General features: G+C 51.9%; 1 protein-coding gene across 5 annotated transcripts in view; it reads left to right on the forward strand.

Annotated features, from left to right (window-relative positions):
• The first annotated feature begins 16 nt into the window (after positions 1 to 16).
• The window catches only part of WDR90 (WD repeat domain 90), a 36,612-nt gene continuing 9,660 nt past the window's right edge, over positions 17 to 26,968 (forward strand). For 3 of the 5 annotated variants that reach the window (XM_062611923.1, XM_062611926.1, XM_062611927.1), the window contains exons 1-33: positions 17 to 78; positions 763 to 938; positions 1,026 to 1,202; positions 1,486 to 1,609; positions 1,945 to 2,115; positions 3,165 to 3,288; positions 4,504 to 4,571; positions 4,652 to 4,755; positions 5,638 to 5,868; positions 6,092 to 6,154; positions 6,431 to 6,499; positions 8,637 to 8,747; positions 8,841 to 8,986; positions 9,269 to 9,326; positions 11,138 to 11,256; positions 11,427 to 11,588; positions 12,584 to 12,702; positions 14,276 to 14,392; positions 14,928 to 15,163; positions 15,889 to 16,028; positions 16,535 to 16,665; positions 17,797 to 17,927; positions 18,490 to 18,651; positions 18,934 to 19,062; positions 19,990 to 20,123; positions 20,220 to 20,257; positions 20,700 to 20,756; positions 20,834 to 20,953; positions 21,366 to 21,548; positions 22,650 to 22,750; positions 23,601 to 23,703; positions 24,752 to 24,873; positions 25,399 to 25,558. In XM_062611923.1, the coding sequence (XP_062467907.1) occupies positions 69 to 78; positions 763 to 938; positions 1,026 to 1,202; positions 1,486 to 1,609; positions 1,945 to 2,115; positions 3,165 to 3,288; positions 4,504 to 4,571; positions 4,652 to 4,755; positions 5,638 to 5,868; positions 6,092 to 6,154; positions 6,431 to 6,499; positions 8,637 to 8,747; positions 8,841 to 8,986; positions 9,269 to 9,326; positions 11,138 to 11,256; positions 11,427 to 11,588; positions 12,584 to 12,702; positions 14,276 to 14,392; positions 14,928 to 15,163; positions 15,889 to 16,028; positions 16,535 to 16,665; positions 17,797 to 17,927; positions 18,490 to 18,651; positions 18,934 to 19,062; positions 19,990 to 20,123; positions 20,220 to 20,257; positions 20,700 to 20,756; positions 20,834 to 20,953; positions 21,366 to 21,548; positions 22,650 to 22,750; positions 23,601 to 23,703; positions 24,752 to 24,873; positions 25,399 to 25,558 (4,096 nt within the window). In that variant the 5' untranslated portion in view covers positions 17 to 68. The remainder of the gene's footprint in view (positions 79 to 762; positions 939 to 1,025; positions 1,203 to 1,485; positions 1,610 to 1,944; positions 2,116 to 3,164; positions 3,289 to 4,503; positions 4,572 to 4,651; positions 4,756 to 5,637; positions 5,869 to 6,091; positions 6,155 to 6,430; positions 6,500 to 8,636; positions 8,748 to 8,840; positions 8,987 to 9,268; positions 9,327 to 11,137; positions 11,257 to 11,426; positions 11,589 to 12,583; positions 12,703 to 14,275; positions 14,393 to 14,927; positions 15,164 to 15,888; positions 16,029 to 16,534; positions 16,666 to 17,796; positions 17,928 to 18,489; positions 18,652 to 18,933; positions 19,063 to 19,989; positions 20,124 to 20,219; positions 20,258 to 20,699; positions 20,757 to 20,833; positions 20,954 to 21,365; positions 21,549 to 22,649; positions 22,751 to 23,600; positions 23,704 to 24,751; positions 24,874 to 25,398; positions 25,559 to 26,968) is intronic. The other 2 variants (XM_062611924.1, XM_062611925.1) reach the window with 2 other exon arrangements.

The following is a 26,968-nucleotide window of genomic DNA, read 5'->3' on the forward strand; positions in this document are numbered from 1 at the left end:
GGTGGGGCCGGGCGGCGGGCGCGGATTGGCGGCGAGCACGCGGGACGGTTGAGCCGGCGGCGCGCGCTATGGCGGCAGGTAGCGGCGGGGGGAGTATGGGTACCGAGGGGTAACGAGCGGCTGGGGGAACCCTGGGGGGAGCCCTCGGAGCACGATGGTAACGGGAGTGTCACCGGGGTCGGGGTTACACCGGGGTTGGCGCGACAGCGGAGCGGGGGGGTAAGAGGAGAGTCACGGGGGTAAAAGGGAGACTCGCGTCATGGGGGGCTCCGGATGCGGACATACCGGGGGTGCCACCAGGGCTGGGGGCTCGGAGCATGGGCGTAACCAGGGGGGAGTCACCAGGCATGAGTGCGACGCTGGGTCTGGGCGGGGGGAGACACTCGGAGCACGGAGATACCGGCGGCGTCACCGGGGTTGGGAGGGGCGCGTTTCGGATCATGTGGGGCTCCGGGCACGCAGATAACAGGGATGCCACTGGGGCATGGGGTTTCAGAGCACGAGAGTAACAGGGGTGTCACTGGGCTGGGAGATCTCAGAGCTCGGGGGTTACCAGATCTGGCACTGGGCTAGAGGCAGGGTGGTGACACTGGGGCTAGGGGCCACTTGGGGTGTAGAGGTAATGGGGCCATCACTGGGGATGGAGGGACCCAGATCATGAGGGTAATGCGGCTGGTAGCAGGTCTGTCACCAGGCTCGGGGCACAAGGTTGACACCGGGGCTGGGTATACTCGGGACATGGAGTTGACTGGGTGCCAGCAGGACGGGGAACCTTGGGACACAGGGACAGCAGTGGGGTCTGCGGTGCGGGGGACACCGTTCCGCCACTGTTTGTGGTACCGGCAGCCTGGCAGCGGCCATACCTGAACATCTTCAAGCACTTCCGTGTGGAGGAGTGGAAGCGCTCCGCCAGGGAGGGGGACGTGGCCACCTTCACGGTAACACCGGGGACACTGGCACCAGGGTGCTGGGGGACTGGCTGCAGTGGGCACCGCTGACCCCCCATTGCCCTGTGGTTTGGGCAGGACGCAAGGCTGAAGGGAACTGTGTACCGGATCCGAGGCTCCATACCCGGCAGCAGCTACCTGCAGCTGCCCCGCACTGGGACACAGTCACTGGGGCTGACCGGGCGCTACCTCTACCTGCTCTTCAGGCCTGTGCCTTGCAAGCACTTTGTTGTCCACCTGGATGTCACCACCGAGGTAGGACACTGGGCAGCCTTGTTAAACTGCCATCATGGGTGTTGTGGCTAATGGAAGGGTTGAGGGGTGGTACTGGTGGTCTTGGGGGGAAAAACCTGGCTGATCTTTGTTGTCACTGGTGTTTTATCCTGGACTGGAAATGGTTTCCATCCTCGTGGCATCTCTGCTGGTGACAGGAGACAAGGAAGGGACAGCAGATAGGATCACTCACCTTCTCCCCTGCAGCATATTCCTGCTGAAGCCACCAGGGTGACTAAAGCTGTGTCTGTGTCTGTCACCTCAGGAAAAGCAAGTGGTTCGCATCTCCTTCTCCAGCCTCTTCAAGGAATTCAAATCCACGGCCACCTGGCTGCAGTTCCCCTTTGTCTGTGGAGCTGCTGAGGGCTCGGCCAGGGCACCCAGGCATGGTGAGGAGGATTTGTGCTGCTGCTCATGGTGCGCAATACCAAATTCATTGAGTTTGTAAGTGGACTTGATGTATTCGAGGAGAGTGAAGAGCAGGAGACCCTCAGCAGATGGGGGTCAGAGCTGTGGCTCCCAGGAGGGATGTCCCTGCTTTGCAGCAATGAATTACGGGGCATATTTTCCCACCTCCCATCTTGGCGCAGGCAAGCCAAGCCTTGTGGGAGTCATCCCTGGTGAATAGTACCACTTAACCATGTTAATCTTGCATCTATGTTCTGTGAAGCCCAAGGTCTATAGCATCTTCTTCCCTTTCACCACTTGCCACTCTCTTCCCCAGAGCTGGTGGGAGATGCCCCCACTGACGTGCGCTGGACCTGCCTCATGCTCGACCTTCGCTCCATCCTCTCCCTCTACCTCAGCCGTCACTACAGCCACCTCAAGAGCATCAAGCTCTGCTGCAGCCTGCTGGTGAAAACCCTCTGCACCAGCGACTTGGTGTTTGACCCAGGTGAGGAGCTCAGCGTGGCCTCTCATTTCTCCTGTGACCTCAGCCCAGTCTGGATGGAACCCTGGGTCATACTGGCTTCTGCAGCGTGGTGCTGACAGGCTTAGCCCTGGAGGAGCACTTAGCTGCCATTATGGTAGGAAGCAGAAAGGGCAAAATACTTGGTCTGACGTTAAGTTTCTGTGTGTGCTGGTGAATAAAATCTCCCAGCCTCCAGAGGAAAGTGTCGTCTTGTTTTCCAGCTGTAGAAGTGAACAGTAAGGGCAAAGTTAAATATCTTACTAAAGTTAGAATTCTTTTTCAGGGGTAAACAATCAAGGTGTTCCCAAGCTTCACTTCCCCAAGGCCTGTGCTTTTATCTGCTAGAAGAGCCTGTGGGTTCTTTTGTCTCAGAAATCTTCCAACCTGGTTTTTTGATACCCCTGCTCAGTGTGGCAGAGATACTTCAGTCAAAACTTTTGGTTTTGCCTTTCTTTATTTGCACTGGTAATCTGCCCGAGCTAACTGACGCCATCAGTGGAGTTCCAGGATGTTGCAGGTGCTGCTTTTGGGTTCGTGAAACTTGTTCTGTCTGGAGACTTGCACGAATTTACAAACATATGAAGGAGACAAGACAAGCAAATGAGAAAAGAGCCTTAACACAAATCACGTGAAATTGCTGAATCACTGAATAGAGAATCTGGGGAATCTCGGGCCTGGGAGATACAATCCCAGACTGGTTTGGGTTGGAAAGGACCTTAAAGCTCATTCAGTTGCACTCCCCTGCCACGGGCAGAGACACCTTCCACTAGACCAGGTTGCTCCAAGCCCCATCCAACCTGGCCTAGAACACTGCCAGGGATGGGGCAGCCACAGCTTCTCTGGGCAACCTGTGCCAAGTCATGGGTTTGTGCTCTGGGACGTCCCCTGAAATACTTGCGCACCTCGGGCTTGTACTCTTTGCTTTTCAGGTGTTCTCAAAGACAGAAGCAGTTTGAGCCCTTTCACTGGAAACATGATTGCAGCTCCACAGCCCTTGGAGACCTGACCCTCTTTCTGTCCTCTGCCTCCAGGCGTGACATTCTCCGAGGCCCGTCAAGCCGAGCTGGCATGCCACGGGGTAGTGCCCATGCCACGGGAAATGGCATTCCCTGTGCCAAAGGGCGAGAAGTGGCACGACCTCTACGACTACATCAGGTACGGCTGCTCCTGGCTGCACTGACCCCACTACAGCTCCAAGACCTCTAGGAAAGGTATTTAGATAACACTGCTTAAGGAATGACAGATCCAGGCAAACGTGGGGCTCAGTGGAGACATTGCCATCACCCTAAGTCCAGCATTTAGGTGTTGTTAACACATTTAGCCTGGTCTAAGCTTAATGCTGATGGGTGATGTTTTGGGGCAGGAAAAAGGCTGTAGAGGACTCCAGTGTCCAGAGTTAACACCAGTCCTCTCTGTCAGTGACCTCTTGTTGGGATGGCTCCCCTGTAACACCTTGTTGGGGGGCAGATGTAAAAGTACATCCCTCAGCTCCTGTGCTGGGTTCCTGTTGGTGGTGTGGGAGCACAGCACTCCATTCTATCTGGTGAAACCTCCCTGCAGTCCTGATGCAGCTCTGGGGCAAGAACACAAGAGGGATGTGGAGCTGTTGGAGGGAGTCCAGAGGAGGCCACGGAGATGCTGCAAGGGTTGGAGCAGCTCTGCTCTGGAGCCAGGCTGAGAGAGCTGGGCTTGTTCAGCCTGGAAAGAGAAGCTGCGTGGAGGAGAGACCTTAGAGCAGCTCCAGTGCCTAAAGGGGCTACAAGAAACCTGGAGAGGGGCTTTGGACAAGGGCCTGTAGGGACAGGACAAGGGGGAATGGCTTTAACCTGACAGAGGGGAGACTGAGATGAGCTCTTAAGCAGCTCTTACCTGTGAGGCTGCTGAGGTGCTGGCACAGGGTGCCCAGAGAAGCTGTGGCTGCCCCATCCCTGACAGTGTTCGAGGCCAGGTTGGACGGGGCTTGGAGCAACCTGGTCTGGTGGAAGGTGTCCCTGCCCATGGCAGGGGGTTGGAACTTGGTGATATTAAGGTCCCTTCCCACCCAGTCTAGTGGAAGTTGTCCCTGCCCAAACCATTCCATGATTCTATGAGGTTTTTGCTAGAGAATCCTGTTGGTCATAAACTCAGCTCATCACAGTCATCACATTAGCGACATTACTTATCAAGTGTGCAGTGCCAAGTTAACCCCTGGAATGTCATGCTGTAGATGAGACCCAGGACATGCTTTATTTAGGGTGGGTGGGGCAAAAGGGGAAATCTTAACAGGACACATGAAAAGGCTTCTGTGTCAGGCCATGAGTTGCCAAGTGGTATTCCTTGGTGCCAGTGCAATGTCCCAGTGACATGGTGTCTTCCTCTGATTTTGCTCAGATTCCCATCCGAGGGGTCCAAGCTGCCAAAGGATTCCATCCAGAAGAGCTGTCCCGGCCCTGTGCCAGGTGGGAATGCTGGGGATGGCAGCCAGGGTTGGATGCTTTGGGTTTCCCAGGGACCCCAACCTCCTCCTCGTGTCACTCAGGTGGCCAAGCCCCAGAGGATCCCATCCAGCAGCAGCCAGTGCCTCTCACCAGTGCAGTCCGTGACCGACTGTCCCTCGTCCAGCAGATAACCAGTCCCAGAGCTGTAAGTGCCTCAGGGAGGAGGCTGAAACTTCTTCCCTTCTGCCTCCCATGTTTTTCACCACATCTTCTCTTTGAGGGCCTTTATTTAAGAAGCTGCTTCTTGTTGCCTGTGGCCGATCTGACCCCAGTCTGGGCACAGTCTGTTGACTGCAGCCCTGCAGTTACTGATGGGGTGGCTCAGTGTGGCCCAGCACAGAGCAGAGCTGAGCTCAATGCCAAGTACCTCACAATCTCCAGACAGCTCCTCCGCATCTCAGCTGAGGCAGCAAATAGTTGTGTCTTCAAATTATAGATAAGAAATGAGGGCTGGGGGCTAAAGATCCCGATCAGGTGTCCTTTGGGGCAGAATAGTGTGTAGAGTCTGAACTGCTGGGACCACAGCAGCTGCCCTCACCCCTGATTTCCCATTCTCCACTGGTGATGGGGAGCTGCTACTCAGCTGGCTCGCCAGACAGCATGATGGCGGGCTTTTGGAGAAAGATGGGGAGAAGCCATCCTTCTCACACTGTGGAGGGGGAGAAAATGAGGAGTGTGACCACATTGCTGCTCTGAACTGGGATGTGCCGAGCTGGTGCTTTTAGCCTCTGCTTAGTGGAGAGCAGCTCTTTGAGTCTTTTCTGGGCTGGATCTCTTATGGGGCTCTGGTTTGCTGTCTGGAGGAGATGAACTGTGTATAGACAATATTAGGAGCACAGGGAGAGCGGTTGGTTAACATACCTGGCCAGGTTGGGTACCTACAGGGATACTCTGCCTCCATGCTGCTTTGTGTATGGCTGTGAAGAGTCATTTGGGAGACATGTGGGTGCCCTCGTCTCTGCCTTTGCAGAGGGTGGAAGGTACTCAAGGAGGGCTAATCTCACTCTGAGGCTTTGCTCTTTCTCAGATGCCACACCACTGTCCTGTCATTCCAAAGAGCATCCCTGAGGTTCAACTGACAGCCTCCAGGCCTCCGAGAGCTATGCCAGCTGGAGACCAGAAGCTAGAGAAGAATCAGAAGTCACGCAATGTGGAGGACACTGGCCAGTCTCCAACAGTTGGCGACGGAGGCATCCACGTGTACGCTCACCAGAGGAGCAAACAAGCCACTCGAGCTGTTCATGCTGGCTCAGAGGAGGTGGGTGAAGCACTGAGCAGTCACAGCAGCCTAAGGGTGCCTTTGGGATGCTTACTGCTGATGCTGAAGCAGCAGAGGGAGCACAGGCTTCCGGATGGAGTTTCAGTTAATCCCTTTTGCTGGTGTTATTTTTCTCCTTTCCACTTCCTCACCTTGAAGGAGGGACCCTGTGTTCAAATCCACTCATCTTGAGCTAATAATGTGTGTGTATTGATTTGCTCAGAGCACATGCAGGAAGGGCCCCGGACCAGGTGTGCTGCCCAGTAGGAGAGCTGCTGCCTGCAGGGTAGGTCTGGTGCTTCCCCCAGCAACCACTGGCTCTGGGCATCACCGGGACACTGCAAGGGCTGTCTGTAACCAAGCCTGGGTGGGATTGCTGCTTAACACTGGAAATCCCAGCTCTTGCCGACAGATTTGGCTTCTGCCAGGCTAAATACTGTAAAGCCATACCCTCTAGCAGGAAAGAACCCCTGTGCTTTAGAGAGAAACCAGCAATGGGGATGGAGGGTGGAGGACCTCAGTCCAGCTCTACATACAACAGCTCTGTCTCTTTTAATTCCAGAGGCTCTTACCAGATCCCATCCTGAAGCTGAGAATGATTATTGGCTTTGGAGGCTGCAGCACCAAGTGGGTCAGTAGCTCGGATGGTTTGGGGAGCTGATCTGTAATCCCATGCCCAGGGTATTAAGTTTGGAGGTATGAAAGGAGTTGAATGTACTGCTCGATAGGGAAAATGGCCCCAAAACAGATGGGTCCAAGCTTATGTTTGTACATGAGTCTTCTGCTGTTATGGTGGTGAATTAGAAATCAGGGGACTTTTTAGATCTCGTGGCTTCTGTGTTTTAACACGTTAAAATAGAGGTGCTTTGTAGGAGTCTGCAAAGGGTTTCATATTGTTTCCATGTGGCACTGTGCCTTGCAGGAGCCCAGCTTGCAGTGTGTGTTTCGGTAAAGAAAAGGTTGTTTTGGTTCAGTCATAGAATCATAGAACCAACCAGGTTGGAAAAAACCTTTAAGATCATCAAGTCCAACCATTCCCCAGCACTGCCAAGGCCACCACTAAACCAAAATTCCCATCCTGGGAGTTCTTCCCCATGTGAGATCCATCCCTGCCTATAGACTACTGCAGTTCACACTGGAGGCTCCTGTTTTCTTGGCTTGGCAGCTGGCCAAGGTTACACCTCATAAGCTCAGCAAGCCTTTGGGGAAGGGATGGTATCCCTTGGAAATGATGCAACCCACCTCGATCAGACTGAGACAGCTGGGCTTGTTCAGCCTGGAGAAGAGGAGACTCCTTAAGGGGAGACCTTAGAGCAGCTCCAGTGCCTAAAGGGGCTGCAAGAAACCTGGAGAGGGGCTTTGGACAAGGGCCTGTAGGGACAGGACAAGGGGGAATGGCTTTAACCTGACAGAGGGGAGACTGAGATGAGCTCTTAGGCAGAAGCTCTTCCCTGTGAGGGTGCTGAGGCGCTTGCACAGGGTGCCCAGAGAAGCTGTGGCTGCCCCATCCCTGGCAGTGTTCAAGGCCAGGTTGGATGGGGCTTGGAGCAACCTGGTCTAGTGGAAGGTGTCCCTGCCCATGGCAAGGGGTTGGAACTGGATGAGCTTTAATGTCCCTTCCAACCCAGACCATTCTGATCCCATGATGTGAGCAAGGCAATGACATGGAGGAAGCCTGGAGTGGGGAATAGGGCAAACAGACAAGGAGATAAGGCAGCAGCGTTGGTGTGGGGATATATGGGACTGAGCTGTAGGTAACAGCCCACACACCAGCTGTGGGGGCAGGAGAGGAGCACTAAGGCACAGCACAGCCCCACACCTGTTCCAGCTGTCACTCTCTCTGACCAGAGCTGGTTATCCCAGCGCTCTGCTTCCTGGTCACTTACTCCACAGCCTCAACCTCCAGGCACTGGTTCAGAAGAGATTAAACCATAAATGACCCACACAGACAGCTTGCAAAGCCATGTCCTCTCTTATTACAGTACAGCGGGTTTTGTTCAGTGTTGGATGGGAGCCTATTATGAGATGATGATCTCTCCATATGAGCACAGGAGCAGGCTATTGCCTTACCAGCTGCAGGAAATCCATACTATCATGTCTCAAGATACCCTTAGCCTTTCCAGAGACAGAATGACATTTCATTTTACTGGTGACCAGGAGGTCATCAACACTCACTGGCTGGGAACAGCAAAATCAAGTCCAAATGCTGACCCCATTATCAGCCCTCAGGAGCTCACACCACAAATACAAATACATCTATTGATGACTGAGCATCTGATGGCAGCCTTTAACTAAGAGAGACCCAGAAATAAGCCACTTCTTCCCATTGCAGCAGGCTCTATCCCTGCGTCCTCAATCTAATCTATAATTCAATTGGTTTTAACCCATCTCTTTGCATTACAAACCAGCTGAGCATCCTGCTAGATGGCCAAAAACAGACAACACGCACCTTTGCATCCCTCTCTGCAAACTTGGTGAACGTGTTGGTGTAGATCCTCCAGTCCCGCTTTTCCATTCAAGACTGTTACAACATCTTTTTCCTTATATCTGCTGTTCATGCAGTAGACGTGATTGTACAATAAATCCACTGAATGAAGTAGGATTTTAGCTGGGCTCTTAGTTTTCCATTGTGAGTTAGAATAATACTCGTATGGGATGCGCACACGCGTGCAGAGCTCCTGGGGAAGAAATCCCTGCAGGTCCAGCCCAAAGACCTGGGGCACCTCTGGAGGATCTGCAGCCCTTTCATTCCTGTCTGGGTCCTGCAGGCGCTGTGGGCTCAAAACAGCACTGCAGTGGTCTACCCCTGCCATGCGGTCATCGTGACCCTGCAGATCCACTCCAGGAAGCAGAGGTTCTTCATTGGGCACACGGATAAGGTGAGTGTAAGTCCTTACAAAGCCCCATGGCAGCACTGTCCATGTACCCCAGATGTACCCTCAGTTGCAGCTCTATCCCGGTGCTTCCTGCAGGTGTCAGCACTGGCCTTCAATGGGAGCAGCACCTTGCTGGCTTCTGCTCAGGCTGGTCCCCGGAGCGTCGTGCGCCTCTGGGACTTCCCAAGGGGAAGCTGCCTCTCCGTGTTCAAAACCCACGTCCACTCCCTCTTGTCCTTGAGGTGGGTTTCAGCCTGAGTGCAGGAATGTGTTCGGGTGGGTAAGGCGTTGGAGCATGGCAGCTTTCCCATGCTATTCCTGAGTGATAAATGAGGGGTGAATTACAGCTTCTGCTTCAGCCTGCTGGCAACCGGCCTGGAACAGCTGATATGCTGCCAGCTCCCTCATGAGCTTATCCCTCAGGTCTTGCTGTCTCCTCATCCTCACAACTTGTCTCCTTTTATTTCCTGTTGAGATGCACTTGGGGTACCAAGGGCTGCATTTCACCATGTCTCTTCTTGCAGCTTTTCCTACAGTGGAGCTGTTCTGTGCGGCGTCGGAAAGGATGGGCATGGCAAAACGGTGAGAACTGGAGTTTGGGTTTGGAGGTTTCCCTGCCCTGTGAGTGAGCAAGTGCCAGGATTCTGTAGTTATTTTGCAGACAAACCTCTGCTCTGGGCTTTCCTAGATGTGTTCTTCACTGCAGTCAGAGGGAGTTCCTTTTCTCGTTACCTCCTTAGAAATCACTTACCTTCAGCTTGGTGCTTGTGAGCATTCACACACGTGTTCCTTAGCAGCGAGCAAACAAATCCTTTTGGGAGCAGCCTGAGGGATCAGCTCAGTTTGAGCTCTGAGGCTGTTTCTCTCCCTGGTGTGGTCCCAGCAAGGAGCCCAGGTGGGGTGATGAAGGCAGCTGTGTGCTTCTGCCTGTACCCATTGCCTCCACAGCATTCCAGCCCACTGGGCTGAGGGTGACATGTTTGTATGGCATTTTGAGCTGGAAGGTTTGCAAGCATGTAGGGGAGGAGTGGGAATTGAAATGGGAGGTTCAACACTGACTGGCGTCCCAAATCCTTTGAGTTTTTTTATAGCATTTAGGGCAAGATGTGAGGTTTAATCTTTCAGTCCTGAGCCTCACAGGCATCACTGCTGGGAGGGATGGTGGGCACTGAAGCTGCCAAACACCACTGTAGGTGGGGGATGATGCAGAGTCCACATGTAGCAGTCAAAAATGAAATTGTTTCATGGGACTGTGGGTTTGCTTTATCAGTGAAACTGTTCTTATCCGCTGATTCGTTACTAACCACCACCAGCAATTAGCTGTGCTGTTGCTCACTAGGTACTGCCTGCAGGAAAACCAAACACTGCTCCCTTATTTTGTCCCAGGACGTGGCAGTGGTCCCTGTGCTGCATGGGAGCAGGCAAGCTGCAGCTGGGGAGGGGGGACTTATAGGGTGAAAACAGGATGGGAGAATGGGGTGGCCTTTGGTGGGGGCTGGCCAGGACCACCTCTCCCAGGGTGATGCTTCATCCCACCCCAGCCTCTGAGGTGGATTTAACACTATTCTGAATGTAGAGCATGAAATCACCTACAGTTCTTTCCCAATCTCTCCCTTTCCTTTGGGAAAAGGAAACTTGCCCCTCGTGATGGGCACGTGAACAGGTGACCCCACATCAGAGCAAAGTCCTATGAGAGCCAGTGCAGCCAGACTTGTGCTACCTCCAGCTCCTACAGACCAGCTCAGGCCTGGTAGAGATCTCGTATCTCAGCAGCCAGAATTCCCACTCTTCTGGATTTTCTTTTCAAGTCTGATCCCTGTTGCCAGGCAGGCCTGGGATTCAGAACCTGTAATTACGGATGCTAGAGAAGCATATTCCCATGAAGCTTTATAAAGCTCTTGGACTGTCCTGAACCCTCTGTGTGAGGGTTTTTTATTTCCCCTGCTTCAACTCTGTTATCAGTACTTTGTTTCCAGCTCTGGGGACGTTCCCGTGTGTGCAGCTGGTCAGCTGTGTGACAGAAATCTCCCTTGCTGCCAAGGTTTCCATGTTTGAACAACTCTGCCAGTAGAGAATCACAGAATTTCAGACTGGTTTTGGTTGGAAGGGGCTTTAAGATCATCCAGTCCCAACCCTCTGCCATGGGCAAGGACACCTTCCACTAGACCAGGTTGCTCCAAGCCCCGTCCAACCTGGCCTTGAACACTGCCAGGCATGGGGCAGCCACAGCTTCTCTGGGCAACCTGTGCCAGCACCTCAGCACCTGCACAGTATATATATCTTCCTTATATCTAACCTGAACTTCCTCTGTTTTAGTTTGAACCCATCACCCCTTGTCCTATCACTGCAGTCCCTGATGAAGAGTCCCTCTCCAGCATCTTTTCTTGCTTCAGATGGTGGTGGTGTGGAACACTGCTCAGGTGACCCAAGGTGGAGAGGTGGCTGTGCTGGCCAAAGCACACACAGATGTGGACATTCAGGCCTTGAAGATTACTTCTTTTGATGATACCAGGTAGGATGCAAAGGAAATAAATCAAAAGCATTGGTTCTGGCACAGCCTGGGGGGTAGAATGGGGCTGTGTTCTTGTTCTTAGTCCTCACTGGTAACTGGTGGCCGTTGGGGCATTGGCATGTCATTGGGAGAGTCCTCCCCTGGTGCTCATGCAGCCTCTCCCTGGGCAGGATGGTGTCGTGTGGCTGGGACAACATCAGGCTGTGGCGAGTGCGGAGTGGAGTGCTGCGCTCCTGTCCTGTTGACCTGGGCGAGTACCGTTCCCTGGAGTTCACTGGCCTGGCCTTCCAAGAGGGATACGCAGCTGAGCGGGAGCGCGAGGACCACACGTTGTAAGGGGCTGAGGGAATCACTGGGGTTGTCGGCAAGGAGGGATGCTTGGCATTCTCTGCATGAGCACAGGATTTTCCCTCTAGAATCGGGTGCCTCCTGGAGCTGGGAGAGCTTCTCTCCTGTTCAGCACACGTTGCTTCCCAAAAGAGATTTGACTGCTTGAGAACAGCCCAAGAAACATGATTTTCCTCTTGCCATTCTCTTCATTAGGGACTGTAGCAATAGGACAAGGGAATGGGTTCAAACTTAAACAGGGGAGACTGAGATGAGCTCTTAGGCAGAAGTTCTTCCCTGTGAGGGTGCTGAGGCACTGGCACAGGGTGCCCAGAGAAGCTGTGGCTGCCCCATCCCTGGCAGTGTTCAAGGCCAGGTTGGATGGGGCTTGGAGCAACCTGGTTTAGTAGAAGGTGTCCCTGCCCATGGCTGGGGCTTGGAACTGGATGAGCTTTAAGGTCTCTTCCAACCCAAACCATTCCGTGATTCTGTGGTTCTGTACTGATGTTTTGCCATATTTAATGAATTTCTCCCCCACCTGATGCCTGTGTTTTGCTTTCTCTTGGCAGTGTGATGCATAGCCTCTTGCATACAGACAGATACATGCTTTTTTCCCCCTTGTTTTATTTTAATCATCAAAGCCAGACCTTTGTTGCTGCCACATACCATTCCACAAGCAGAGCTGTCAGCTCAGCTGGCCCTGTCTTCCCTGGTGCCGTGTCCTGTGGCAGAGAGGTTCCTTTCTGACATCTATGCCGGGCTTTTAGCTGTTTTAATTAACCTTTCAAAAGGACAGGGAATAGAGTGGGAAGCCCCTGGTTGTAGATTTGCCCTTGGACCTGGTTGACTAATTACATTGCCATGAACCAGAATTGCTTTCCATCAGGCAGTTGAATGGCTAAACCAAGCTGGGTTTTTACTAAACCACACTGACACAGCCCCTTTTAATCCTGGTTAAGTGGAGCTTAAGTGCCAGAGCAGGGATCTTTCTCCTCTACAGCTTTGTCTGCAGCAAGAGTGGCCACATCTTGGAGGTGGACTACCAGAACATGAGTGTGAGGAGCGCACTGCAGCTGCTGCCTGTGCCACTCCGGGACTGCCAGCGGCTAGACAAGTCAGGTAGGAGCATCTACAGGGAGGAGGGACCAGCCAGGAGCAGCCCACCATCATCTGGGGCAGACACGAACTCACCTCCCTGGTAAAATAAACCAGCAGTTTACCTACTGCTAAGGGTTATTTTGCGTCAATTAGAGCATTTGTAGCTATTTGCTTCTTAAGTACCTCAGATAATCCTTAATACAGCAAAGTATCATTTTAAGAAAGAATTTTAGCATCTAAAATGCTGATTGCACTTTCAGAGAAACACCACTTTTAGAAACATGAAAAAGTCTTAATTTGCTGATGGGAGTCTTAATGTAGAGATGGAAAAAGAGCTAAGCAGCCCACTAAAAAAAGATGAATTTGGGGATGTTTCTCACTTGTCAGCCTGTGCAGAGTGTTTGGGAAGTCTTTGTTGCTGTGTAGAAAGCTTTGCAGCTTTCAGCTCTTCCACTGATTTTTAACAGCAGGAAGAATTTACTTTCAAGTGGTATTGCTCTCATATCTCAAAACCTAGTGCCCAGTTTGATTTGGCAAATTGAGCTGATTAATGTAGGGCAAGCCCCTTTGAGATGCGTGTAACTGTGGTTCTCGCTTCATGGGTGAGAAAGCACCCAAGAGGAGATGAAACGATGTCCTTGGGTGTCTTCCTGCTACCAGTGCTGGCTTTCGCCAGTGCTTTGACCAGTGAACTTTATACCTAAATCAAACCCACAGTTTTGGAATCACAGAATCTCAGACTGGTTTGGATGGACCTTAAGATCATCCAGTTCCAGCCCCCTGCCATGGGCAGGGACACCTTCCACCAGACCAGGTTGCTCCAAGCCCCATCCGACCTGGCCTTGAACACTGCCAGGGATGGGGCAGCCACAGCTTCTCTGGGCACCCTGTGCCAGCGCCTCAGCACCCTCACAGGGAAGAGCTTCTGCCTAAGAGCTCATTTCAGTCTCCCCTCTGTCAGGTTAAAGCCATTGCCCCTTGTCCTGTCCCTACAGGCCCTTGTCCAAAGCCCCTCTCCAGCTTTCTTGGAGCCCCTTTAGGCACTGGAAGCTTCTCTAATGTCTCCCCTTAAGGAAGGAGCCTTCTCTTCTCCAGACTGAACCAGCCCAGCTCTCTCAGCCTGGCTCCAGAGCAGAGCTGCTCCAGCCCTTGCAGCATCTCTGTGACCTCTTCTGGACTCACTCCAACAGCTCCACTTCCCTCTTGTGCTGTTGCCCCAGAGCTGGATCAGGGCTGCAGGGGGGTCCTCCCCAGAGCACAGCAGAGGGGGAGAATCCCCTCCCTCTCCTGCTGCTCATGCTCTGGGGATGCAGCCCAGCACATGGGGGGAGTTCTGGGCTCAAGCACTCACTGCTTATAGGAAAGAGCAGTGCTGGAAAAGGAGAGGGACTAGACATGGTGTGAGTCCTGAGAGGGGCTGTTCAGACTCTTCAACCTTTGTTGTGAGTCAGTTGTGGGATTCCTGGGTGCTGCTGCTTCTGAGGGTTCTGGTGCTGGTGCAGGTGGACTGTTGGACTGTTCTGGGATGGAGCAACCGTCAGTCTTAGTTTTCTTGTTCTGACTGTACAAGGTGCTGTTGTTTTTTGGTTTTCAGGTGCTGGGATTGCTATAAACAGCATTAGCATCTCCTCACACTTCTGTGCCACGGGTTCAGAAGATGGCTACCTGCGGCTGTGGCCACTGGACTTCTCAGCTGTTGTCGCAGAGGCAGGTGAGTAGAGCTGGGAGCTTCTGAGCTCTACATCTCTTTCAGCCTGCTGCTGTGAGGCCAGAGATCCACTGCCATGTCTCCTAAAGCTATTCTTAGGAGCTCAATCTCTCTCCTAAAGCAATTCTCAAGCATCTTTTGTGCTTGCTGTCAGTAGGGGTGACTGGCTTGGAAGTCTCCTACTCCAACAAGCCTTATTGATGTTCATCCTTGTAACTTAAAAGAGAAAGGCAGGATCTCCTGGGTGAGCACAGGCACTCTGTCTTGATTTCTGCACCCTTGTACCTATGGCTCATCTGTCTGTGGAAAATTAGGGGAGAAATCAAGCAGTTCTTCACAATTCTTGAAACAATCACCATCACAGCAGAGCCTGGGGACTTCTAGGGGGCAGAGACGAATTTATCACTTAAGCCTGCAAGCACCCAGTCTTCAGATGGTGGGATGCTCATTACTGAATGTGCATCTGCCTTGGTAGCTGTGTTCCAGCTGCTCCTGCTCCTTTTCCAGGGGGGTTGCTGACTCCTGGGTCTCTCCCTAGAGCAAGAGGCTCCGGTGAGCAGTGTGTGCATCAGCCCGGATGGCCGCAGAATCTTGTGCACGACAGCTGCTGGGTACCTGGGCTACCTGGATCTCCAGTCCTGGGACTCCAACACCCTCATGCGCTCTCATGAGGACTCCATTCTAGCATTCTCCATGGAGGGAGTTTGGAAGTGGATGGCAACGGTGTCTCGGGACAGCACCATCCGGGTCTGGGACCTCGTCTCCATGCAGCAGGTGGGCCAGATGAGACTTGGAAGGTGTCTTATATGTATTAATAGTCTTCCTGGTCTCTGTTTGGTCCAGTTACCAAAGCTCCACAGTTCAAGAGCCCTTAAATGTCCTCCCTGAAGCATAAGGGGCATGGGCAAGAAATAGTTTGGAATAATGGAATTCTGAGAGGTTTAGCTTAATGCATAGTTTGGCCTTAGCTCCTGAAGGTTTTGTTAAACAACAGTATTTCCATTTCCTCCATCTTTTGAATCACAGACAGGTTTGTGCTGGAAGAGACCTTAAAGCTCATCCAGTTCCAACCCCCTGCCATTGGCAGGGACACCTTCCACTAGACCAGGTTGCTCCAAGCCCCATCCAACCTGGCCTTGAGCACTGCCAGGGATGGGGCAGCCACAGCTTCTCTGGGCAACCTGTGCCAGCGCCTCAGCACCCTCACAGGGAAAAACTTCTGCCTAAGAGCTCATCTCAGTCTCCCCTCTGTCAGGTTAAAGCCATTCCCCATAGTCCTGTCCCTACAGGCCGTTGTAAATAGCCCAGATTTCATGTAGAATATTGCTTTTCAACAAGGCATAATAACCAAGGGTTTTATCTAGATGCCAGGACTTCACTGGGCTTCAGATCCATCCAGGCAGGACCAGATTTCTGTTGTAAGAATTCTGGTGGAGGTCTGAGGCTGTTTAGTTGAGCTTTGTCCAGCTTCATGCCTGTGGTGTGTCTCTTCCCCACAGCTGTATGACTTCACAGCTGCAGAAGGAACACCATGTGCTGTGGCCTTTCACCCTACCCAGCAGATGCTGGCCTGTGGCTTTGACAACGGAATGGTGTGGACCTTCAGCCTGGCCACCTCCAGTCTCCTGGTGGAGCACAAGTAAGGGCTGTCCTGGCAAGAGCCACAGTGATAATCATGGAGGTGGGAAAGTGCTTTTCTTGGGCTTGACAATGCTCATGTACCAGCTGAGTGGTGTTCAGGCAGAGGTGGCCTGCTCTGGGTGGGAAAAGTCCAACCTGGGAAGGCTCTGAGGGCTTTTTTTATGGCATCCCAGTGGACAGTTGACCCACATTAGGAAAAGCTTGTCCTAGAGAGCAGCTGAAGAGGGAGCCCTTGCAAGGCGTAGCATGGGAAGCAGTCTGGTCCAGAGGGAGAGGAAGCACATCCCATGGACAGCTGGTGTCCTGAGCTTGCTGCTCAGTTTTCCATGAAGTTTGGGTGTTGATTGACCTGAGCTGCTGCAGGCATGAGCATGGTGGGGTCCTGCCCCCAATTGCTTTGTTCTCCTGGGTTCTTCAGCATGTTGTGCTCAACATTGCTCCTGTTTTCTGACAGTTGGTTTGTTCTTTCCCCACCCCTGTTTTATGTTTTCCACCTTCTTTCAGACAGCACCGCACTGTTATCACTGGGCTGACCTTCTCTCCAGATGGCAGTTTCATGTTCAGCTCCTGTTTGCAGGGAAGTCTGGCTCTTTACAGCTGCATGGCACAGAAAAGCCACGTCTTGCGAGTCCTGGGTAAGACTCTGGGGCTGTGGGTTGCCTTTCTTCTTTTATGAGCACAGACATCCTAGCACCAAAACCAAACCTGACTCAGAGAGCTTTTCTGATGAATCTTCTGAACTGTGACATTTGTGTTAATGTGTGAGCAAACCCTTGTGACTGCCACCCCTTCCCTACCCCTCCTAATTCAAACACTCTCCACTTGCTTGGCATTATGATTTCATGAACAAGCTGGAATAACAGAGACTTGTTCATGCCCAAGCCCTGAATCCTTCTGTCCTGTGGATGTACAGTTTGTTTAAACTGGATCATTTCCCTAATCCTGCCTTCAGCTGTGCCGATGATCAGAGAAGGTGGAGAGCTCCAGGCAGGGGAAGCAGTACAGGGGCAAGGCAGTTTGGAAATGTTAATGTCACGTTTAACGCACCCTTTTGAAATGAGCCGTGGCAGCAGGAGAAGCTTGGGCAGGGAAAGGGAGTTCCATTATTGTACAAAGAGGAGGATCCTGCTCCAAGAAAAGTGTTCTTAAAGCAGGTGAGAAGGAATAGGGGCTTGGAGAGATAAATCACCCAAGTTTGGCGTCAGTGCTGCAGCTGGACCTTCGCACGTTGACTCTGCTCTGAAACCCTGTTCACTGCCTGGCCACGTTCCAGGGACAGAACAGTGGCAGTGGAATAAAAACCAAGGATTGCTGTGATTTTGGTGAGTTTTAGACCTTTGGGTCTTTCTGCCCACTGGGCTGACATCAGCACAGAGGAGTTGGGCACTGATTTCATTCCACACAGGGTTCAGACACCCAGGCCACAGCTAAGACCTCGCATTCATAGTTTCTTGTAACATTAAAAAAGAAACACTAAAATCCATTTTATTCCCTTGACTTTGTTCTGCTATCCTTGAAAGCACCACACAGTCAGGCGATGAGCCATGACTCTAGACCTTGTCTTTGAGGTCTGCAACTTTGAGTGTTGCAGATAAAATGTGTAGTATCTTCTACAACAGAGGTTGCTTCTTTCTGAGGCCAGAACATTAACCCAGGGCTGATTGAGAGGCAGGAGAAGCTGCAGGGTCAGCAGCACCATCACAGGGTGAGCTGGCTGCAGCGTGGGCTTTGCTCCTCTCTTCACTTTCTCTGGCTGTGGCCCTCAGGCAATGTGGTGGCCCTGGACACTGGGAGCAGTGCGGATGTGCTGGTGGTCAGTGGGGACAGCCATCTTCTCGCCTTCGTGGGACCCTCCAAGTACGTTGTGACTGTGATGGAGGCCTGCTCGCTGGATGAGGTACCCAGCGGGCTCCCCTCATCCTGGGAGAGGGTGGGAGGACAGCACAGGCTGCAGAGTGCTGTGAGCAGGAAAGGCAGTTCCCATGGGCTGCATCAGATGGGATGGATCGAGGGCTTTGGGCACCAGCAGTGTTGGAGAGGGCCCTTCTTCCACACCAGACACTTCCTCAGGGTGCTTACAGTGAGGTTGGTTTTCCATTCTGTGAGACAGAAACAACAAAGTCAACCCCCTCCATGGCAGGGGTTTGGAACTAGGTGGTCTTTAAGGTCCCTTCCAACCCAAACCATTCTATGATTCTGTGAAGGTTTCTTCTCCATCTTCAATCCCCTCTAGAAAGATAATTTGAAGAAGTGTTGTGTAGACTGTCAGCTCCAACTTCTCTTTGTGAGCTGCTGTCCTGGGCAGGAGGGACATTGCCTGGATCCTGTAGCCCCTCATTGGGGGGAAGGGAAGGGTCTGGGGGGGTTCCATAGCCTCGTGCTGGGGGAGCCACGAGAGCAATTCTGAAGCTTCTGCAGTATTTCCTCCAGTATTTGTTCAGGATCTCCTTGTTTGACAGCTGCTGAGGGTGGACATCAGCGTCCTCGATTTGAAGAGCACAGCCTTGGACTCTGCAGTGGGAGTCTGCTTTGCTCCTGTGCCTCGAGGCGAGCTCCTGGTGGCCACTTCTTCCAATAAAATCCTTGTGCTTGATGCAAAAACGGGACGACTGGTGCGAGAGGTAGGACACTGAGAAATTCATGCACTGAGGTCTTGTGTCACAGAAGCCTTGGGAATGTTATGTCACTGTAGGAGGGGGAAATGAGAGAAGCGCTCATTTTAGAGTTCACAGGCTTCAAAGAAACACAGGAGTTGGCAAGCCTGTAGCCATCCTGGTGCGGTCATGCTCAGGGTGAGCCTGAGCTTGTTTTCAGTCTTGTTGCATTCCTGCCTTCTTGCTGAAGCATAAGTAAGGATGTAAGCTAGCTCAGTTAATGCTGCTGGTGGTGTTTCTTGTCCTCAGGTGTCTCCCGTGCACAAGGTGTCCTGTTCTTCCTTGGCGCTGAGCAAGGATGGCAGGTACCTGCTCACTGCTGGTGACAAAGTCATCAAGGTGTGGGACTATCAGATGCACTCCAATATCAACTTCCAGGTACCGCCCACAAAGGGAGGGAAGGGGGTTGTTGTTGCATTTCTGAACCCCTGGGGAAGAGAGCAGCCCCCTCTGTGGGCCCAGTGTCCCTGTTTGCACAGCTGGAGCAGCTCTACTCTGGAGCCAGGCTGAGAGAGCTGGGCTTGTTCAGCCTGGAGAGGAGAAGGCTCCTTAAGGGGAGACCTTAGAGAAGCTTCCAGTGCCTAAAGGGGCTCCAAGAAAGCTGGAGAGGGGCTTTGGACAAGGGCCTGTAGGGACAGGCCAAGGGGCAATGGCTTTAACCTGACAGAGAGGAGATTGAGATGAGCTCTTAGGCAGAAGCTCTTCCCTGTGAGGGTGCTGAGGCACTGGCACAGGGTGCCCAGAGAAGCTGTGGCTGCCCCATCCCTGGCAGTGTTCAAGGCCAGGTTGGATGGGGCTTGGAGCAACCTGGTCTAGTGGAAGATGTCCCTGCCTGTGGCAGGGGGTTGGAACTGGCTGAGCTTTAGAGTCCCTTCCAACCCAAACCAGTCTGGGATTCTATGAAGCCCTATTCCTATGTTGTAATAACACTCGGCACCAAGCACAGCCTGGGCTGCCAAAGCACCGAGCTTAATGAGACCCTCTGTGAACGAGATGTAGGTGTGATCTCTGTGCTAGGAACAGAGCCACCCAGAGAAGAAAATGTCTTGCCCAGTGTTCCAGTAGCTATTGAGAGCTAGTTTTAGATCTTGGGGGGTTTCAGCTCCTGCTTGCTTCTCCAGATGTGTGTGAGGATGGTCAATCCTAGGTTCATCAACCCTAGGTCTGAGCACTTGCAGGTGTGTTGCTGGCCTCTGAGAGGATCTGCTGAGCTATGTAGACACTGGCTGTGAGGGCACGGAGTGGAGTAACCACCATGCTGATAGGACAGGGTGGTGCTGAAGTTCAGTATGTGTTCTCTCCCAGGTGTACATTGGGCACTCAGAGCCAGTGCGCCAGGTTGCCTTCACCCCAGACCAGCGGCATGTCATCAGTGTTGGAGATGCCATCTTCCTATGGGATTTCCTAGCTCTGCCTGAGGAGAGATCACCACCGACTGGGTAAGTGCTCGGTGCTGGGCAGAGTCTTCCCCTGCCTCCCTTTACTCCCCTGCCCCATCCTCACTTGGTGTAATGCCACTCTCCTGCCTTTTCCAGGCTTCATTCCTCTGAGTCTGTTCCACTGCTGGGACCAGGTGAGTTTGTCTCCTCCCATGTGTTGACACTGGCAGCTCTTCCACCACTGCTCATCATGGCAGAGGGTAGGGGTTGGGGTTTTTTGATTCCTTCCCTTAGGGATTTACACAGCGGGGGGGGGGGGGGGGGGGTAAACCAGCTAATTAGCCACAAAGGATGGTCTCTAGCTAGTACCTCTCAGTAGGAGTCTGCCAGGGAGGGGATGTTCTGAGCAGAGCTGCTCTGGGTTTTCTGTTAGGTCTTTCAGCTTTTGCCTTCTGTCTTTCACTGCCTCCATCTCTTCCGTCTTCTTTTTCCCTGCCCTCATTGTTCCCCTCCCTCTTTCCATCCCTCTCTTTAGTGACATGTTTTAGTGGTGGTCTTGGCAGTCTTGGGGTAAAGGTTGGACTTTATCTTAAAGGTCTTTTCCAACATAGTTGATTCTATGATTCTTTCTTGAAGAGCAGAGGAAAAATGGCTTCTCCCATATAGGAGGAAGCTGGAGAAATGAGCTTGGAGGTATCATCATTGATCAGCCCAAGATGATGAGGGAATCAGGGATGAAGGAAATTGTACAAAACCTTTTATTTTCACAGAAGGCAGCTCTGAGATGCTGAAGGATGCCTCTGAGACGCCTCGGCAGGCAGTGCCTCTTCCATTGCTGTCCTCACCGCCGTGTCTGGATGTCAGCTCTGTCCACCAAACAGGATGTCAAAGTAAGAAGAGATGCTTGCAGGAAAGGGGAAAAATAATCTTCCTTTAGGAAAAACTCCTTGTGTAGTTGAGCAGTATCCCTGGAGCCATCCCTGCCCATGATCCCCTTCCTGCAGGTTGACAGACCAGGCTGTGTTTTTTTTTCCCTAAGCTGGATAAAGCCAGCCACAGGTGTTGGACTTCAGCACTGCTTTATCCTCTGCTCTCCTCCATGCACTAAGCTGCTGGCACAAGCTTCTGTGAGGGCTACAGTAAATACCTTGTTTGACATACCCAGTAGGAAATGTCTTCTTTGACCTCCACGTGAACAGATGGACTGTTACACGTAGCAGGAGGATGACACTGGCAGAAATCAAAGGGTTGGTCACACATGAAGCGGTCCTGAAGGACACGGTGGCTCTCTCCTCCCACCAGGTATCTTTTCCGAGTCAGACAAAGAGGAGGAAGCAGATTTGCCAGGCAGCAGCCAGATGGTGGCGAATGGAGACAAAGATGCGTCAGTCCTTGTGGTGGAACCAGTGAGGAATGAGGAGCTCATTGTTGTGAGGCCCAAAGAGAGGCAGGAGAGGTCGAAGTCTCCTGGAACATTGGCAAGTGGTAAGTCAGAGGTATTGCCATCTTGTACAGAGCATGACCCCTTTGGGACACAGTATGCACAGGCAGCTTGGTCTATCCCTGAAAAATAAAGAGCATTGATATGGTACAGATAGACCTGGACATGTGCTCAGAGTTGTGAGGTGAAGGGCAGCAGCTCTGGGGCTTTCCCTTTGTGTGTGATTTACCAAGAGGAGTCAGCATTGAGAGAAGCTCATGCTAGTCCCCAAGACTGCTTGTTTATTCTGGCTCTTTCCCTACTATTGCTTCTAGGCACACCAGAAGCACCTGTTCAGCTTGGAGCCAATATCATCTCTAAGTGGCATGTTCTGTTAAAGCTCTCCATGTCTCTATTAATAGATGTACAGCCCCAAAGCTTCAGCAGTTGGTGGCCAGCTGCCAAAGCAGGCAGGAGCTGTTGGAAAGCTTCAACACAAAACTGTGCCTCTACTTCTTCTATCACGGATGTCTTTCTAGCAGAGTGGCTTATGCTTTCACAGCAATGTCCAGGGGACAGACACAGCATGGATGCCCAGAGGCTGGTTGCAGTGTGGCATGGCTGAGCAGGGTGATGGGTGGCAATGGAGGTTCCTTGTTAACTCCTGGAAAGCTGGTGCTTTTCCTACAGCCAATTGTGTAGGAGCACATCCGATGCTGCAGTCTGATTTTTGCCTTGTGTGTGTGTATGCACACACATAGAATCCCAGACTGGTTTGGGATAGATGGACCTTAAAGTTCATCCAGTTCCAACCCCCTGCCATGGGCAGGGTCACCTTCCACTAGACCAGGTTGCTCCAAGCCCCATCCAACCTGGCCTTGAACACTCTCCTGCTGCTCACACTCTGGGGGTGCAGCCCAGCACACGGGGGAGTTCTGGGCTCAAGTGCTCACTGAAGCTGGGTCATAGGAAGCTGCTCATCGACCAGCACCCCCAAGTCCTTCTCCTCAGGGCTGCACCATCCAGTCTACCCCTGTCTGTGTTCGCGTTTGGGTACATACACAGCATGTGAGCAGCTCACAAGCCACAGCCTAGGTGCTGCTCCCAAATCGTTCTTGAGTAGCAGCATCCCAGAGGTAACAACTGTTTAATTCTCTGTGTGGCAGAACCCAGAAAGGAGACTACAAACCCCAAACCCCAGTGCTCCGTGCGCCCAGATTCCTACCGGCATTTCACTCCTTGCTTCAAGGCATCAGTGCTTCCCAAGGTGAGAATTGTACCTGGGCAGGTGGTGAGTGCGCATTTTGGGGCTGGGATAGGTGGGTTTTCCAAACTATTTCTGGTTTATTCTGTTTGAAAGCAGTTTGTGAAGTGTACTCCTGGGCCTGATGCTCTATTACAAACTCCTCACGATAGTTACCCTTTCTCCTCTACATGCGGCTCTTTCCAGACTAGTGGAAAGTGAGTTGTGATCAACTCTTTTTCCGTTCAGAAAATCTGCATACATTTTTATTCCAAACAAATGCAAATGGCATGTGCTATTGAAAGGGAAAGCCGAGTGAGCAGTGGAGTGATTCATTTCACACCCGTGTTTGCGAGCAGATGCGTTGGCAGAGCAGGCTGGGGAAGGCAACCATTGAGCGTGGGGAGGATGGGCAAAGCCCAGCTCTGGTTCCGTGAACAGAGCAATAATAAAACAGAGACTTAACCTTTTCCTAAGCTCTCAGCTGTTCACTGTGCTTCTCTGCCCCTCTACCCAGCAGCCTTTCCCTTCCCCACTGTCTACACCCCAAGTGAGCAAAACCCACCAAACTCTTTGCCAGCAGGATTAGCAGCTGCTAATCAGTTGCTGCCAGCGGTTTGTGCCTCATCTGAGAGCACCTGTGCCTGGTTTTGCTGGTGCAGTCTCCCTTTTGTATGTGTAAGTGTGCTTTGGTACTCATCTGTTGATGTGTTGAACCTGAATGCTGTGAGTGCTGGCATGAATTTGGGTGTTGTGTGCACGACAATGTGTGTGTGTGCTTGCGCTCAGGCTTTTTCTCATGTGGGTGTTGAATGCACCTGCCTGGGCCATTCCTCTAGAGCTTATTTTAAACCAATGTCTATTTTTCTTGCAGAGTTTCTTACCTCCTCCAACTGGCAGTGAGGTCTTGAAGCTGAAAGCAGTGATCGGCTACAATGGGAATGGCAGAGGGAATATGGTGTGGAACCCAGACACAGGTACACCAGGAAGGCTCTGGAGGGGTGGGAGACATGTGCACTGTTCCAGGTTATGATCTTCTAGCTTTTGGGTTGGGATCTTTGCTTTAACACAGAGGTTCTTTGCATTACTAAAATGCAGTAACAGGATTGGAACTGGATGATCTTTAAGGTCCCTTCCAATCCAAACCAGTCTGTGAAACACTGGCACATGTTGCCCAGAGAGGTGGTGGATGCACAGTCCTTGAGAGGTTCAAAGTCAGACTGGATGTGGTTCTGGGCAACCTGATCTAGTTGAAGATGTCCCTGCTCATTGCAGGGGGGTTGGACTAGGTGACCTTTGAAGGTCCTTTCCACCCAAACTATTCTGTGATTCTCATTCTGCTCTGTTCAGCCTGGAGAAGGGGAGACCTTATTGCAGGCTTTCAATACCCTGAGGGGGCCGACAAGAAATCTGGAGAGGTCCTTTTTAAAAGGACATGTAGTGGCAGGACAACGAGGGATGGATTCAAGTTAAACAAGGGGATACTTAGATTTTATCTTAGGCAGAAGTTTTTCCCTGTGAGGGTGCTGAAGTGCTGGCGCAGGGTGCCCAGAGAAGCTGTGGCTGCCCCATCCCTGGCAGTGTTCAAGGCAAGGTTGGACAGGGCTTGGAGCAACCTGGTCTGGTGGAAGATGTCCCTGCCCGTGGCAGGCGGTTGGAACTGGATGAGCTTTAAGGTCCCTGCCAGCCCAGACCAGTGTGGGATCCTTTGCTACTGGCAAATGTTAGCTGAGACAGGCAGGTCAGGCTTCAGTTGTTGAGTGGATAGAGCAGAAGGGAAAGCTTTCACTAAGACCATCTTTCCTCCTTCCTGTAGGCTGGAGGGATGCCCAGCAGCTTTGCTCAGGTTAGGGGAAGGGAGATTTTACTCCACCCCCAACCTGATGGGCAGGATGCTGACATGCTGTGTTTCTACAGAGTCAGCTTTTACCTCTTAGCAAAACCCAGAATTTAACTGAATTGTGAGGTAGTGGGTGCTGTATGTGAAGCCTTTACGTGAAAACATCCCATTTCCTCCTCCACAAGGCTTCTTCGCTTACACCTGTGGGTGCATCATCGTGGTGGAAGACCTGCACTCGGGATCACAGAATCACTGGCTTGGCCACGCAGAGGAGATCTCCACACTCACTGTCAGCCATGATGCCCAGGTAGGAGAAACTTCTGCTACCCCAGGCTGGGTTTTGTCCATGTCGCTTTGGGATAATGGAATGTTACAGGCTTAAAGCCTGTTTGTCTGTTCCTCCTTCTGTATGGAGACCTGGGCTTATGGAAATGCAATGAATGGTTTTCAAAGAATCATAGAATCAACCAGGTTGGAAAAGACCTTGAAGATCAAGTCCAACCATTCCCCAGCACTGCCAAGGCCACCACTAAACCATGTCACCTCATCTACATGGTTTTTGAACACTTCCAGGGATGATGATTCCACCACTTTCCTGGGAAGCCTGTTCCAATATTGGAGCCTCATCCATTGTTCTGGCTCAGTAGTGACATTAAAGGCTGCTCCCTCCCTCCTGGTGATGGTCCATTCCCTCCTGCCATCAGCTGACAGTTGTTCTCACAGGATTTTCCATGTGCCAAACATCACTTTAATTTGAGACTAATTGTTTCTAAGACTAAAAGTATCTCTAATTACTTACCAAGGTTTCAGTGACAACATATTGTTCTGTTAGGTTCTTGCCTCTGCCTCAGGAAAGAGGGATGGAGACTCCTATTGTCAGATCTGCGTCTGGAACGTCCCAGATGGGCTTTGCACAGCAAGTCTCTTCCACCATGAGACCCAAGTGCAAGCCATGGCATTCTCTCAGGATGATCGATTCCTTGTCACCCTCGGTGAGTACGCCCATAACATGAGGTGTGGGACACCCTACATCAGACATCTCGTGGGAGGGTGATGCTATAACTGTGCAAGACCGTGACACATGCACCAGGCTTGTGGCTATGAAGTTGTTCCTTGGTAGCCTTGGGGCAATGCATAATGCAGCATGTAATACTGGAGGTGATCTTGGATCTTCCTGGGAGTGATCACCTGCAGGGGCACTTTTTCCAGCTGAGTGTGGTCCAGGACACTGTCACCAGTGTTTCAAGGGGAAGCATGTATCCTGTGCATGAATATGGAGCTTCCCCAGCTCCCCTTCAGTCCTTTCTCATTGCCCCAGCTAGCTAGTTTTCCTTCAAGTTACAGCTTGCTTCTGGCTCACAAGTCCTTGTTAAACCTGTATAAATAGTTTCCAGTTACTATATATAGTGTCCAGGGGGAAAAGCCTTCTTCTGGTCTTATTGCTGCTTAGGTGGCATTGCATAGAAGTTGCCAGGCTTCAAACTGTGAGCCCTCTGCCAGGCAGCAGTGCCAGCACTAGATGGACACTCAAGCTGTCTGTTTAGTTTAGGCAGGGGGCATTTGAAGGACAAATATGCAATTAGTAAGCTCTTGTTTTGCATGAGAGAGGACCTGTGGAGCAGGCAACAGGCTTACTCTGGGCTGGTGAGTCTGCCCTTGGAACATATCAGCCTTTGCTGGAGAGAAAGAGCTTTGTGCTCTCCACGGAGCAGTGTGGGAGAGCAGCCTCCTCCTCCAGCTCCGGTCTGGGCTGCAGAGGAGAGAAAAGCTGGGAGTCTCCACTAAACTTGTGGACCTTGAGCAAGGCAGCAGAGAGCACTGTGCTCCAGAGCTGTCTGGGAGCTGGGGATGTGACTCTCCAGGGCAGCCTTGGATGCAGCGATCACGAGATGCTCGAATTTGAGATCCTCAGGACAGTGAGAAGAGTGTGCAGCAAACTCACTGCACTGGACTTCAAAAGAGCAGACTTTGGCCTCTTCAGGAACCTGCTTAGGAAGGTTCCGTGGGATACAGCCCTAGAGGGCAGGGGGGCCCAAGACTGTTGGTTGATATTCAAGGATCACCTGCTACAAGCTCAGGAATGCTGCATCCCAACCAGAAGGAAGTGCAGCAGGAGGGCCAGGAGACCTCCTTGGATGGATAAGGAGCTCCTGAGGAAAATTCAAATGAAAAAAGAGGCTTATAATAAGTGGAAGCAAGGACAGGTGGCATGGGAAGAGTACAGGGATGTTGTCTGGGAAGCTAGGGACCAGGTTAGGAAAGCTAAGGCCCAGTTAGAATTAAACTTAGCTAGAGGTATTAAGGATAACAGGAAGGGATTCTACAGGTACATAGCAAACAAAAAACAGACTAGGAAGAATGTAGGCCCCCTCAGGAAGCTCTCAGGAGAACTGGCTACACAG

Source organism: Pezoporus occidentalis, unplaced genomic scaffold, assembly GCF_034315485.1.
Source record: "Pezoporus occidentalis ecotype Australia unplaced genomic scaffold, CSIRO_AGI_Poc_V1 ctg158, whole genome shotgun sequence".
Classification (NCBI taxonomy): domain Eukaryota; kingdom Metazoa; phylum Chordata; class Aves; order Psittaciformes; family Psittacidae; genus Pezoporus; species Pezoporus occidentalis.